Source organism: Pithys albifrons, chromosome 17, assembly GCF_047495875.1.
Source record: "Pithys albifrons albifrons isolate INPA30051 chromosome 17, PitAlb_v1, whole genome shotgun sequence".
NCBI lineage: Eukaryota > Metazoa > Chordata > Aves > Passeriformes > Thamnophilidae > Pithys > Pithys albifrons.
The window spans coordinates 6,980,368-6,994,348 of NC_092474.1; the positions used below are offsets into that span (position 1 = coordinate 6,980,368).

Genomic DNA, 13,981 nt, shown 5'->3' on the forward strand with positions numbered 1-13,981 from the left:
CAGGGATAACCAGGATATCTCCCCATCCTTTCACCAGGCATTTCCCTGAGGAATTCACAGCACTTTGGTCAGGGATAACCAGTGTCTCTCATCCTTTCACCATGGAATTCACAGCACTTTGGGCAGGGATAACCGGGGTGGCTCCCATCCTCTCACCAGCCATTTCCCCAAGGAATTCTTACCCCGAGTCCTGCCTTTCCTTCTCCAGTAGCACCACTGACCTGTGTAATTGTAGCACCTGAAGTTTTACCACCTTAACCCCAAGGCCCAGCTGGGACAGCTCAGGTGACACCACCCCAGCTGAGCCATCAGGGAACCCACCTGGGCACAAAACCTTGTTACAACCTCTGCTGACCTTGTGCTTTTCCAGCCTTTCCCTTGGCTTTGCAGTGCCCCACAGGAGGACCTGGCAAATCACCACACACACACCGAGGAGGGTCAGTTTTTAAAACTTTTTTTATTTTTTAATTTTTTTTTAAGTTTTTATTTTATATTATCTACAAAGTAAAAGTTTTCTTAACTTAAAAGTTACATCACTGTCTCCCGATAGTGATCCTCATCAAACGTGATTTATAAATAATAACTCATCCGTTTGACGATTAGAATTTTTTCTTTTTTTTTTTTTTACTGAACCTGTTTCAAGTTTAGTTAGAAGTAAAAGGGATCTCCAAGTCTTGATTTTTTAGTGATAATAGCAGCAAGAATCACTCTTGTTACTTCTTTTGCTAGCTGACGAGTTCGTAACTTTGAAGGGTCATTAAAAAATAAATAACTTCCAGTTTTCAGCAAGCAGAGTTGGGGCACTTGCAGGACTCAGATACAGTGCATGGAATTATGGAATAGCCCACAAGTTCCTAAATGCCTCTACTCAGTCCGAATCTCTCCCACTGCAAGATGAACTGTTAGCATTCCTAGTGGATGTTACAAGAAATCAAAAAAAAATTGGTTGTTTTTTTTTGTTTTTAAACAAAATAAAATGAAATTCTAGTTTTCTGTGCTTCCAGTTGGCAGAAGCAGTAGAAGGAGGGTATTTGGCCTACAAAAGGTATCCAGCCTTTCAGTTATTCCAGATGAGCCTTACAACTGCTGTTGGTGGTGGGCTTGTACTGTAAAAAAAAAGTTCAAATGTAAATAATAAATTGGGCAAGCCACACAACAGTTTGCTAGTAAAGTGGTCACAGGACAACTACTGAGCTCAACTTTATTTTTGGTTTTTTTTCCTTTTATTTATTTTCAGAGAACAAACCAAAACCCTGCACATCAAGATGTCCTTTGGATGGTGTTTTTTCCCCCCAGCTTTTTTCTGCTCACACATTTTCCCTTAGAAACAACACCATGGGAGTTCAGAGGCTGTTTGAACACGAGCAGTCAAACCCCACACAAGGTTCAATTTGAAGTGGAAGGAGTCACAGAGCACCTGCTTTTCCCTAAAGCTGCAGAATGATACTCCAAATTAAAGCTCAGCTTTCAGGTATCACAGAAATCAGCAGTCCAACAGCCCTCACCAAACCACCTCCCCTGCTGCCCTCCAGGCTGGTGTGTGAGAGGTTTGTGGCCCCAAATCTGGCCTGTCCTAGCTCCCCATTCATTAGAGCTGGGTTTGTTTTGTTGGTTTTTTCCCCAAATCTGGCCTGTCCCAGCTTCCCATTCATCCAAACTTGAGAAAAACTCCCCAAACCACGTAAATCCATCTGGGCTGGCAAACACAACACACTCTACAAGGACATCTTAAGGTTGGGTTTTTTTCCTTTTTTTTTTTATTTTTTCCCCAAATCTGGCCTGTCCCAGCTCCCCATTCACTAGAGCTGGGTTTGTTTTGTTGGTTTTGTCCCCAGATCTGGGCTGTCCCAGTTTCCCATTACAGACTATTCTGAGTTGGAAGGGACCCCCAAGGAACATCGAGTCCAACTCTTCATTCCTTCACTCCTGCTGGAGAAACACTCTCTAAACCAGGTAACTCCACCCAGGCTGGCAACGGGCTGGCCAACACAAAACACTCTACAAGGACATCTTAAGGTTGGGTATTTTGCCTTTTTTTTTTATTTTTTCCCCAAATCTGGCCTGTCCCAGCTCTCCATTCACTAGAGCTGGGTTTGTTTTGTTGGTTTTGTCCCCAGATCTGGCCTGTCCCAGTTTCCCATTCCTTCACTCCAGCTGGAGAAACACTCCCTAAACCAGGTAACTCCACCTAGGCTGGTAACAGGCTGGCAAACACAAACACTCTACAAGGACATCTTAAGGTTGGGTTTTTTGCCTTTTTTTTTATTTTTTTCCCCAAATCTGGCCTGTCCCAGCTCCCCATTCCTTCACTCCAGCTGGAGAAACACTCCCTAAACCAGGTAACTCCACCTAGGCTGGCAACGGGCTGGCCAACACGAACCGCTCTCCAAGCACATGTGAAAGTTGGGTTTTGCTGGTTTTTTCCCCCAAATCTGGCCTGCCCCAGCCCTGCCCTTGGCCTGGCTCAGTTTAGGGGGTCCCAGGCACACACTCCTCACCTGAAGGGTGCGTCATATAAGGGAAATGTGTTGTTGTCGAGACGGGAATGGGCTGTAGTGCACTTTGAGCGAGGGCGGCTTGGGGCCCACCGGGAGGCTGTGTCGTCATTAGCATCATTGGAGCATGGGCAGTTGGGTGAGAAGGAACCATTCCTGACTGTACATGAGCCTGAAACAAAGAGCTCTTTAGTATCATGGTCACAAGGAGGCAGCAACTCCTGGCACATGACCGGCCCCAGCGCTCTCTGCGGCGGAGGAAACCCCAAGATTTGCTCCCTGAGGGATCGAAGGCAGGTTGGAACATAAAAGGGAGTAACAACAAAAAGGAGAAGGAATAACTCAAAAGGGGCTCCAATTCTTAGTGCTGGCTCAGTCACGTTCCAAATTTCAGCTGTTTTGCTGGTGTTTCATGGGGATATTAAAAAATAGAACAATTCAGCAACAAATCTCCAACACAGTTTCAGTCACCTCCATGAAAGCCCTTCCTGGAGGGCACAGGCAGGAGCTGCACAGGCACTGGAGTGTGGCATCCCCTCCCCAGCTCTCTTCACACAGCCCCACGTTCCCTCCTGCCTCCCTGCCCTGGGAACATCCCTCTCCTCCTCTCCAGTGCCCTGTGCCCATACACTGCTCAGCCCAGGCCTCCTGAGCCCCATGGTGTCCTCATTCTGCTCCGGGGCCAGCTCAGCTCACATAGCTCTGCTCTGACCTGAGCAAGGAGGGCTCTGCCTCGGCAGGAGGACATGAATCCTTCCCATGGCTCATCACCTCTGGCAAACAGGTAATGTGGTGGGTTCCTTAGCTCAGAGCAGTTCATAACTCTAGAGGTTGTCAGTTTTGGGGTTAAAAACCTGGTAACCATTAGTTTCTTAGAAGCACAAAATACTAAAGAACTCAGTGGATTTCTCTGGGGAACAAAAAGCCCCCAAACCCACCATTTAGTGCCTAAGGTTTGCTGTGCCCTTCTACCATACCCCAGAGCTGCAGCCTCACAAGTCTCACATGCCAGTAAAGACAGATAGCAGGTAGTGGCCAGAATTTTATTTCTTAAAGACAAAAGGGTTACTTGACTCATCACAGACATTCCCCAAACTCTTTGATCAGGGTTGCACGTGTTAGTAGCACTCCAGGAGCCTCTAAAGGCAGGAACTGCAAGTCAAATCTCACTCTTGCTCTAAAAAAAAGGGTTTGGAAGATGAGGCTGTGGAAGAGAAATGCCTCCCAGGGCTGGCTCCACGTTGACTCTGACAAACCTGCTACTGGAGAAGCATCATCATGGAGCAGCTATTCCTGGAGCAGCTGGAGGGCAAGACACACAGGGGGGGAAATTGTTCTGCTGGGGCTCAAACTTTGCAAATTGGCAGCTGACAGAACTCTGTAATGAATTTTAAAGTACTGGTTCTCAAGGGAGATATCTACCAGCTCAAGATTCATTTGCTAACCTGAGGGGCAATGGGGCTGATCCCCTGTGTTGGCCTGCCTGGAATTCTTACCCCGTGGCATTCCAGGATTGTGTTCAGAAGCTGGAAATGAGGCTGCTAAGAAGCTGTTCAATCCAGTGATTGGTTTCCCCACGATGGAATAATTACATGCATTTAAAACTTCTGACTGAACTGTGGTTATTCCTTCACTAGAGATCTTTTAAGGGAACTACTTCATTGGGAAAGTCAATTAGTTTGGTGTAACTATCACAGATTAGAGATTGGAGTTTTCCCTCTAAAAGAATCACAGAAGAGATTGCAGAAGTCACAGTCAAGGGCGAGGCAGATTTGCCTGTGATTGCTACAAAACCTGCCTGAGCAGGCAGTCCTGACTCAAAGCTGCATCTGATTTGGTTTGGAGGAGTGCTTGGCACACAGAAAGGAAGGCAGTGGTCACATCCTGCATCCACAGGCCAGGTGTGTCCAGCACATTCCAGGGGTATTTCTACTTTTAAGTGACCTCGAAGCAACTGTTTCATGTCTCAAGGCAAGACATTGGACATGTCCCTAAGCCAAGCCCTGCTGAGAAGGGGCACAACCCAGGCATTCCCAGCAGTGCCACCACCCCAGAGCAGGGCTGGGCTTGGTTCTGGCAGGAACCAGAGCCTGGGAGGACGTGGCAGGATGACCAAGTGTGGACATCCTCTCCTCATCCTCCCCCAAAAAGCAGAGAAATTAATAGTCTAAAAGAACCCAAAAGCTAAACACAACATCAGTAAAACAATTCCTAAATAACTATCCATTCATTGGCTTAACTGACTGACCCAGGGACCAAAGCAAAGGTTTTCTCAGAATTCTGCAAGGGACTGGACATCAGTTGGACAAACCTCCCTGATCACAGTCAGTGAGCAGATCCCAAACTCCTGTGAACCTGCATGAGAAGGCAGAAGCCAGAACACCAAGTTCTTGGTCTGAAGAAGAAATTGTGCAGGCCAGTTACTGTTTTACCTGCCCATTCCCTGACAAAGCACACTAAATCCAGATTTAGCAAACATCAGAGATCTCTGTAACACTGCTTTACATGGAGCTCCTTGTTAATCACTCATGTGCTTCCCTCCCCAGATCCTTTCCCTTCACTGAGCTGAGCACAGAGAGCAGTGAGAGAAGGAGCTCTCTGATTCTGGATCAAGGACTGTCACTAAGTTGCCCAACAATCTCTGGGGATCTTCAGCACAAGCAGTTCATTTAGAACCACACATGGAGACACACACACACACACACACACACACACACACACACACACACACACACACACACAGAGTTTTCCTCCTGCAGTCACCTGAACCAAACCAAACCTCCCTCCCACTGCTATTCCCTGATGATCTGAGTAATATCCTTTTGTGGAGGTACTTGGATAAATCTGTCTACAATGCAAGAGGCTGAAAGTGCCACCAGAAGCAGCAGCTCAGCCTTCCTGCACTCAGCTCTCCAACCTTTCTGTATGCCAGCTCTTCCTGGGACTGTGCCCCTCAGCAGGGCACTGATTTGCCAAGGAACAGCCTAAAAAGGGGGGCAGGAGGGCACATTTGGCGATCATGAGCCCAGCCTGCTTTGCTGCATGGCCCAACAGTCCTGTGGGCAGGGTGGTGGGGCAGGGACAAGGATGGGAGCCAGGAGCTGGGAATGGAGCTCAATTTATTTCAGCAGTGCCAGCTTAAGATGTCTTCATTAAACTACAGTTGCAGATGCACTAGGTGGTGGAAGCTGGGGTCCAAATCTCGTCAAAACTCTAAATAAAGGCAATGTACAGACAAGAAACCTAAATCACAACCACAGGTAGGTCTGTGCTGAGAGGTGACAGATTGGCAGTCCCTTCAGCAGGCCCAACTCGTCCTAATCTCTGTGGCACTAAGACATGTAAGTCTTGAAGGTTGTTAAACTGAGTTTACCTGGGGGACATGGGCCATGTGTGGCGGGTTGGTGTATGCAGGTTGAACATGGGAGGGATGGATGGTGAAGACTGTTTGTTGTGCTGTAGGGAAGCTATTTTGTGGCGACTGCGTGTTGGAGCCGGGCGTCATGGAGGGCGGGGTGGGCGCCAGCCCCGCGTGGTACATCGCCGACTGCTGCGGAGGGTTGGCCAGGTGCAGGGCCTGGGCAGCCTGGTGCTGGTGGTGCTGCAAGAGAACACAGGACAGCAGCCACATTAGGGCCAGCAGGCACACAGAGCCAGCCTGGCAACAGCCAGGGGCGAGGGGCACCAAACCGCGCCGGTGGAAGGGGCAGCGCTAAAGATGGACACAGGGGAGGGCAGGAGAGACCACAGGGGTGGGGCATGAGAAGATCACAGGGGTGGGTGTGAGAGACCACAGGGGTGGGTGTGAGAGACCACAGGGGTGGGTGTGAGAGACCACAGGGGTGGGTGTGAGAGACCACAGGGGTGGGCATGGGGACATCACACCTGTGGGCATGAGAGACCACATGGGTGGGCATGAGAGACCACACCTGTGGGCATGAGATCACGCCCGCGGCCAGGAGGGGATCACGCCCGCGGCCAGGAGGGGATCACGCCCGCGGCCAGGAGGGGATCACGCCCGCGGCCAGGAGGGGATCACGCCCGTGGTCCTGTAGCACTATCACAAGGACCATTTTGTTTGCAGCTGCTGGTCTTGGGCAAAACACAACCAAACACTTCTCAGCATTTATCTACTCTTTCCACTCCACCCAGATCAAAGCAGTGACATAATCATCATCATTCCTCAATCCTAACTCAGATCAAGCTATCCCTCATCCCTGTAGAGAGGGAGGACTCTGAGCTGCTCCATCCTACCCTTCTTCCTCTCAAAGCAGATGAACACATCACCACCAGCAGTGAGCTGCAAGCCCTTCCAGCAGAGCAGTGACTGCAGCACAACTCAAACCCAGTCCAAGCCATTCGTTCCCCTGAGCTGTTACCTGCACAGGGCTGGGAGCAGGGTGGCTTCCAGCATGTTGGCTTTGCTGCTGCCCAGTCGGGGTGGCAGAGGGCTGAGGATGAGGAGGATGCGGATGCAGGGTGGCATTAGGGTGGGCATACTGCTGAGCAAGTGAGCCAGTGGAAACTAGGATGAAAGAGAACAGGATTTAGCACCACATACAGGACAGGCACCTCACCAAGTCACCACCTGCACTTGAGGGTTGCTCAAACAGACTGGAAATACAATCCCTCCCCCTTCTAAACCAAAATATTTATCTTGCAAATAGCTGAGGATCTTACCTTGCTTTTGTGTAGTTTGGTTTGGCAGGAAAGTCTATAAATAACCATAATTAGACAGTTCATCTTCCCTAGTTTGACAATGGAACAGATACTACACAGAGAAAAGCAGCATTTCATCTTTCGCTTTGGCAAACGAGACCAGTTTTCCAAGACCAAATTTACAATTTTCAGGCAATTTAGGATTTCCTGAAAGGTCCTTTTCCAAGGTGTCACGAGCCATTTTTATTTCCACCATCCAAAAAAAGTCTCTGGCCTTATAGCTGGCTAACCTCACCATGCTACTCTTCTGGAAATCCCTTCCCAGGACTCGAGAGCTCCAGGGATATGCAGAGAACATGGCACAGCCCAGCGAGCTGGGGCTGCTCCAGCCAGGCTGTCCTGGATCACCCCCAGCATCCTGGGAGCTTCCACCCTGCCATGGAATGCTTCCTTCCTCCAAACAGCAGCAAATGAGGTCCAGAATTCCCAAAAAGGAAGAAACCCAAGGCCGTGGCACGTCCAGCCTGGTGAAGCCACACGTGTTGCTGTGGCCGTGCCAGTCTCCAACAACAAACAGCAGCAACGAGTCCCCCTTGGATCCCTCCTGCTGTGCTGCTCCCAAACCAGCCACACTAAACCCCACTTGGTGGAACTTCTGAGGGAATTCAAGCAAGTGTGAAAAGCCATCATGACAGCAAGTGTTCCTTTAAGCACAAAGGATGCGCTGGCAGAGCAAGACCCTGAAAAATGAAGATGTTTTTTCTCTGTTCCTTTTAGATCTTCTGTAACAACCAGTTTGGTGTGTAGCTACACTTCAGTGTGTGACAAGGGGCACTGAGCCCTGCCATGCCACACCTTGCAAAGACCAAGGCTAGTTTTGCTGGCAATGCTGATAAAACAGACAAAATAATACCAACCTGCTCCTGCATTTTCCCTGCAACTCCTGATTCCCTTTAGTACCTTTTGGTCCTCCTGAAGTTAATGACTGATGGCTGTCTATGGGTTACAGCCTTCATTTTCCTGGGGTTTGTGTTCTATGGGAACTTGATGGCTACTGAAGAGGAGGTTCAGTGGTGACCTCAGCACTGTCTGGAACTCCCTGAAGGGAAGTTCTGGCCAGGTGGGGGTTGGTCTCTTCTCCCAGGCACTCAGCAATAGGACAAGGGGGCACGATGGGCTCAAGCTCTGCCAGGGGAAATTGAAGTTGGAGATCAGAAAAAAATTCTTTGCAGAGAGAGTGCTCAGGCATTGGAATGGGCTGCCCAGAGAGGGGGTGGATTTCCCATCCCTGGAGGTTTTTAAACTGAGCTTGGCCGTGGCACTGAGTGCCATGATCTGGTAAAGGGACTGGAGTTGGACCAAGGGTTGGACTTGATGATCTCAGAGGTCTTTTCCAACCCAATTGATTCTGTGATTCTATGATTCTGAAGGGATGGGTTTGGCAGTGGGGTTTTCCTGCCCTAAGAAATGCCCCCTGGGTGGTGATAAAGGATGAAAGACAAGATGGGTGGAAGAAATGGGCTAAAATGCAGCTGCACCTGAAAGCACCACAATGTCCAGCACCAGCAAGTTCCACCAGCTCTGCCACAGCCCTGACACTCCACCCTGGGCAAGCACCTGTTTTCCTGCAGTCTGGCTGGTGCAATTCTTACGAATCCTGGTTTTGACATATTCCAACTCACCAGAATATATACAGACAGTATCTTTTTGCCTAATTGAGATTTTCCTCCCCTATATGGTGCATTAGGTGCATTCCTCCTTTAGAAAATCACTGCCTGCCACATTTAACTTAATCCCTTGAAAGCTCTATTAAATCTTCCCTGAGCAAATGGCCCAACAGTGATGAGCAGTTTCAGGCTGTTAATGCAGATGAACTGAATTCCTGCAGTCTGGAGCTGCTCCTACAACACTGCTCCAAGTGCACAACCACAGTCACACACTGAGTGTTTCTGATTGAGAGGGGCTTCAAAAACACCTCAATATTTTCTAAGCACACTGTCAGAACTAGCAGGATCTTCTCTTAGGCTTTAAATCTGAGTATTTTTATTTTTTCCCAACACTACTAAAATGTATTTTGCAGCAGCATCCCCACCATGCTCCTACTTGACTCTCAGACATCTGTCCTTACAACAACATGAGGATTATCAGTGGCCACGCTGAGCATTTTTACAGTGTGAGGTTTATGGCTTCCTACAGCAGGAAGGTTTCTCCACCTCATTATCATACACCCTCTGAAGAAGGCCAGAAGTCATTATCTCTGTCAAAGTGAGAGAAATAAATGCAAGGAGGGATTATTGCTTGCCAAAGGGCACGTTAGCCCAGCAATGCTCCCCCTGCCTGGGCCACAGAGCTGGCAGCCTGACTGCAAATTAACTCCAAGCCCATGCAAGAGCTTCTCAAACGTATATGAAATTTAATTCCAAGCTGTAAGATACTCAAGGCTTTCCACATCACTTGTTAAGAGCCCTTGAAACAACGTGGGGCTCCCTTAAACCATTTGTGCAATTCATCTTGCAGTCCTTTATAGCCAAGAGAATAATAAACCCAGTTACTCTGGATACATTCTGCAACGAAACTGCACAATGAGGGATTTCTCTCTCAAGAAACCAGTTAAACCAAGGAACAGCACCCTGAAGAACAGATGTAAGGCAGGGGGAGGATCAGGTTTTTGTCACACTGGCAGCTCTTCCATAACCACCTAATATTTTATCCCCAGCTTTGCATTTGAAGCACCAGGTTTTTTCACACTGAAGAATATTTATTCCCCTAATTTCTTTTCTCCCCCATTTTGTCTTTAACAGATGACTCTAATAACCAAACCTGTCAGAGCTTAAAACCACTTCAGATGCTGCTGCAAATTATGTTTTAATAGTGGTGGTAAAAGTACCTTTCAGAAATGTGGTTTGGGCACCTCTTCAAACCCTGCACAGACACTGCACAAGCCCAGGACAGGCTGAGGGGCAGCAGGGCTGAGATGCACCCACTGGTTTCTCTCAGTTCAAAAGCAGAGTTTCAACCCCAACTCCAGCTGTGTGAAGGGTTTTCCATGCCAGGCACAATTCATGGCAAAGCCCAGGAAAGCTCTGGGAGCAGCAGGGCTGGGAAAGGGCCCTGCAAAGCCACGACAGAGTGCCCTGCTCAGCCACAACTGACCTGCCACTGGGACTCTGTGGAAGGATCTCTGTCTGGACACCAGAACAACTCACTGCACACACCCAACACAAGGGAGACAAGACAGGAAGTGAAATAAAACATGATAAGAAAATTAATAACCAATTAGCCAACATTTTCCCCCAGTCATCAGCATTTTGAAGTTTTCCAAATGGCCATTCCCAATGGTATCCAAGAAAGTGCTGACAAAGCTCTAAGAAGGGACAAACCAGTCACCTCAGCTCATTCCAGCACTGGTTTTCTCACCCTTTATGCCTAAGTCCCTCTCCTTGGGCTGACCTGCTTCACTTGCCATCTTTTTAACCAAGTCCTAACAGGAAATATTTCCCTACCTAATCCTGCAGGGACACCCAGTGAGGGAAAGCCTGTCAGTGATAGAATGGGAAAAATTACCACATGGATTCATTAATTACTCAATTCAGCTCTACACAAATGCACCCAATTCTCTGAGAGGCAAACAAGGAGCAGAGTCAGCCACAGAACCCACAGGAGAAGCTGAAAGCAAGAGAGGTCAGAGCAGCAGAAATGAAGCAGAACTCCCAGCTACAAAGGTACATAAAACTCATATTGTGTGATTTTCCTTTCCCTGGCAGGAATTTCGAGGGTGCCAATGGTGGTCAGCACAGTCTAAAGATGCACTGAAAAGTTTATTTGCAAGAACTGACCAGTGAAAATTCAAAATCATTGCCAGAGCCAGTAAGATGGTGAGGATAACTACATTGAAAAGACCTGAATGGTAGGAAGCAAAGAAATAGCAGCAAATGTTTCTTTCATAATACCAACATTTCAAGAAGTCATTTGACACAGGTGGGGTGGCCTCACTCCAAAGGTCAGGCACAAAAGGACGAGCTGCTTCAGGGGGTTTCAGTGCACCAAACCAAGAGGAAGAACTCAGGACAGGTCAGCACCTCCAGCCCTGCTCAGGCACCACCACTGCTGGCCCAGAAGGGATTATTGTGGGTTTTCTCACACCCCTGTAGCACAAGCTAAAGGAGGAAACCCAGCAGGGGTGCTGGCATGGGCTGAGGGGCCTGCAGAGACACAGCAACAAGTGTCACAGCAGGACAGGAGCAGGGCCAGCCAGCCTGGAGCTGCAGGGCCTCCCTGCCCAGGGCTGGGGTGAGTTCAGCTGCAACCACCCCAATCCAGACTCCTCACAGCTCCTCAGGGCCACCAACAAGGCAGTGGTTTAGAGTTCCCTGCCTTTCCCAGGACACACTTGGGGTGGGGATTAGCTGGATCAGCCCCTCTCCCACTGCTGACAGTGGGTTAGGGCAGCAAAGTCCCACCTGCCCCAGGTAACATCCCCGATCGTGCCCACCTGCCCAGGAGGTGCCTCAGCAAGGGGGACTCATCCTGGCCCTGCCACACAAAAGGGGTCCCAGCCCTCCTGCAGTGGCAGCTCTGCATAAAACCTCCTTCCCCTCAGCTGCAACTCAAGTTATTTCCTCCCAGGGGCTCACAGCTTGAGCCACAGCTTTTTGAAGAGATGAGGCACAAAATACTTCTCCTTTCAGGGAGCTGGTGTTTAAAATCAGAGGTTACAGAATCCCAGAGTGGTTTGGGTTGGGAGGGACCTCAAAGCCCATCCAGTGCCACCCCTGCCACGGGCAGGGACACCTCCCACCAGACAGGGTTGCTCCAAGCCCTGCCCAACCTGGCCTTGGACACTCCCAGGGCTGGGGCAGCCACAGCTGCTCTGCCCAATGTGTGCCAGGGCCTGCCCACCCTCACAAGGAGCAATTCCTTCTGTATCCACAAACAGAACTCACTTCTGGCTGCAGGTGAGAAGACTGGGCAGTGATTTGAATCAAAAATTCCTCAACATTCCCAATTTGTTTTTAAGAAATTGACAGCTCAGCTTCCTGTGATGGTACAAATCTACTGACCAGCTCCATCCCCTGCCCACTGAAAGGACCTTCCTGCCTTTTCCCCATCCTGGTTTGGTGCATGGAAACCTCTTCCCTCAACACGTCCCATTCCTTTAACATCTGGTTCTTTAGAAAGTGCTTTTCTGTACAATCAAAATTAGTACAAAAAACCCAACTCACTGGCAAAGTAGAAAGAAGGGCCTGTCTCCTTGCTGTAGGGTATTTTGGGACATGCTGAATTTGGGAAATAGAAAGGTGAATTAGCCTCTTGCCACATGCAAACTTCCAGTCTTCTGGAAAGGTGTCAGTTTTAGGGGTTTTTTACATTTTTTTTTGACGATGTAGAACCATGCAGATAATTGCTTTACTTAGGTGCTATTAGAGCTAGATAATATTTAGTTTTACAAATGAGTGGAGATGAAACACAAGTCTCCAGTCAGCCTTCCCTCTTAACTGTGACACTGAGGTCTGCAGTTGTGCATTAACACAAAAATAAACCTGATGGCAACTCATGGTCTACTGCAGTCCACTGGAGTAAGAAGGTTAAAATGCAGTTGCACTAAAGCAGAACTGGCCCTTTGCTTTTTCAGCTACAGCACTGCCCTTCTGAACAGCTCCAAGACACCTCTGGGGACTGGTTCCCTCTTAGTCCCTGGAGAATCCTCTGAAGTTTCTATTTTATCCACCATTGTACTATGAGGGGAATAGAATTTACTCTACTGCTGAGACAGAAACCAGACAAAGTTAGAGACAACAGCAGACCAGTAAAACATTGCAGGAGGGGAAAGGGGAAGGGGGAACAGGGACAGGAATGAGAGCACAAAAAACAGGAAATGCATCAGTGCACAACCAAGCTCTGGCTTTGCAGGAGTTCTTCAAACACCAAAGTGAAGCTTTTCAGAGGACTCTGGAAACAGTTCAGCTACATGGAAAACTAACACAGGTATGGACAGATCCACCCAGATAACCAGATTTGCCACCAGCAGCAGGAGGCTGGTTTGGTTTATGGTGGGACACACCAAGGAACCCACTGCAAACCACAGCCAAAGTCTGGAGCAGCCCCAGGTGGCACTGGGAGCCCTCAGAGCCCACAGCTGGCACACAGAACTCTCTGGAGAGTGACACCTCCATGTTCAGGGCTGGGAGTGCTGCAGGGGAAGGTGTGTGCCCTGCTCTGCCCCAGCACTGCCACCGGCCCTGGGCAGGGAGGGCTCAGAGCCAACCTGTGCCACAGCTGTGACAGTGCCAGGCTGGGCAGAGGCTGCTTGGATTGGCCTTCCCAGCTGTGTCTGGAGGGGGAACACCCAATGGTCTGGCCAGTTCTCCATGCTGTGTTCAGCTGGGCTTACTGGGACCATGCTCTGCTTGTCTCTCTTGTCAACAGTGGGTTGTGCCACTGGAAGGACTCCCGAGGCAATCCCAGAAGTGCAGAAATCTCCCATCAAACAGCACCAGGCAAAACCACTTTTCTTTGAAATGAAGAGTGCTCATCAAGTCTCAGCAGGGATTTCAGAGTCAGCCATCTTGTCATAAGACAGGGAGGAAAACAACCCCCAAACTTTTCCAGGTACTTCACTCAATGGATCCCCAAGGATTTATCTTCACTGACAGGTTGTTACTGTTGGCCACAGACTTTCAGCTCGTCCCAAACCAGTAGTGGAGTTTCAGATCTTACCAGAAAACATTTCACACCTTAAGAATCCTTGATAAGCAGTGCCCCCCAACCCTCCCCAGCTCAGGGCAGCTGTCCTTGCAAACATCTTCTCTTTATCACATATGCAGGGA

The 13,981-nt window shown here is 49.0% G+C and overlaps 1 protein-coding gene across 11 annotated transcripts in view; it reads right to left on the reverse strand.

Annotated features, from left to right (window-relative positions):
- Positions 1–438: 438 nt before the first annotated feature.
- The window catches only part of ATXN2 (ataxin 2), a 53,532-nt gene continuing 39,989 nt past the window's right edge, over positions 439–13,981 (reverse strand). For all 11 annotated transcript variants that reach the window (XM_071571850.1, XM_071571846.1, XM_071571844.1 and 8 more), the window contains 4 exons: positions 6,875–7,020; positions 5,869–6,096; positions 2,499–2,667; positions 439–1,106 (listed from right to left, as the gene is read on the reverse strand). In XM_071571850.1, coding sequence (XP_071427951.1) covers positions 1,078–1,106; positions 2,499–2,667; positions 5,869–6,096; positions 6,875–7,020 — 572 coding nt within the window. In that variant the 3' untranslated portion in view covers positions 439–1,077. The remainder of the gene's footprint in view (positions 1,107–2,498; positions 2,668–5,868; positions 6,097–6,874; positions 7,021–13,981) is intronic.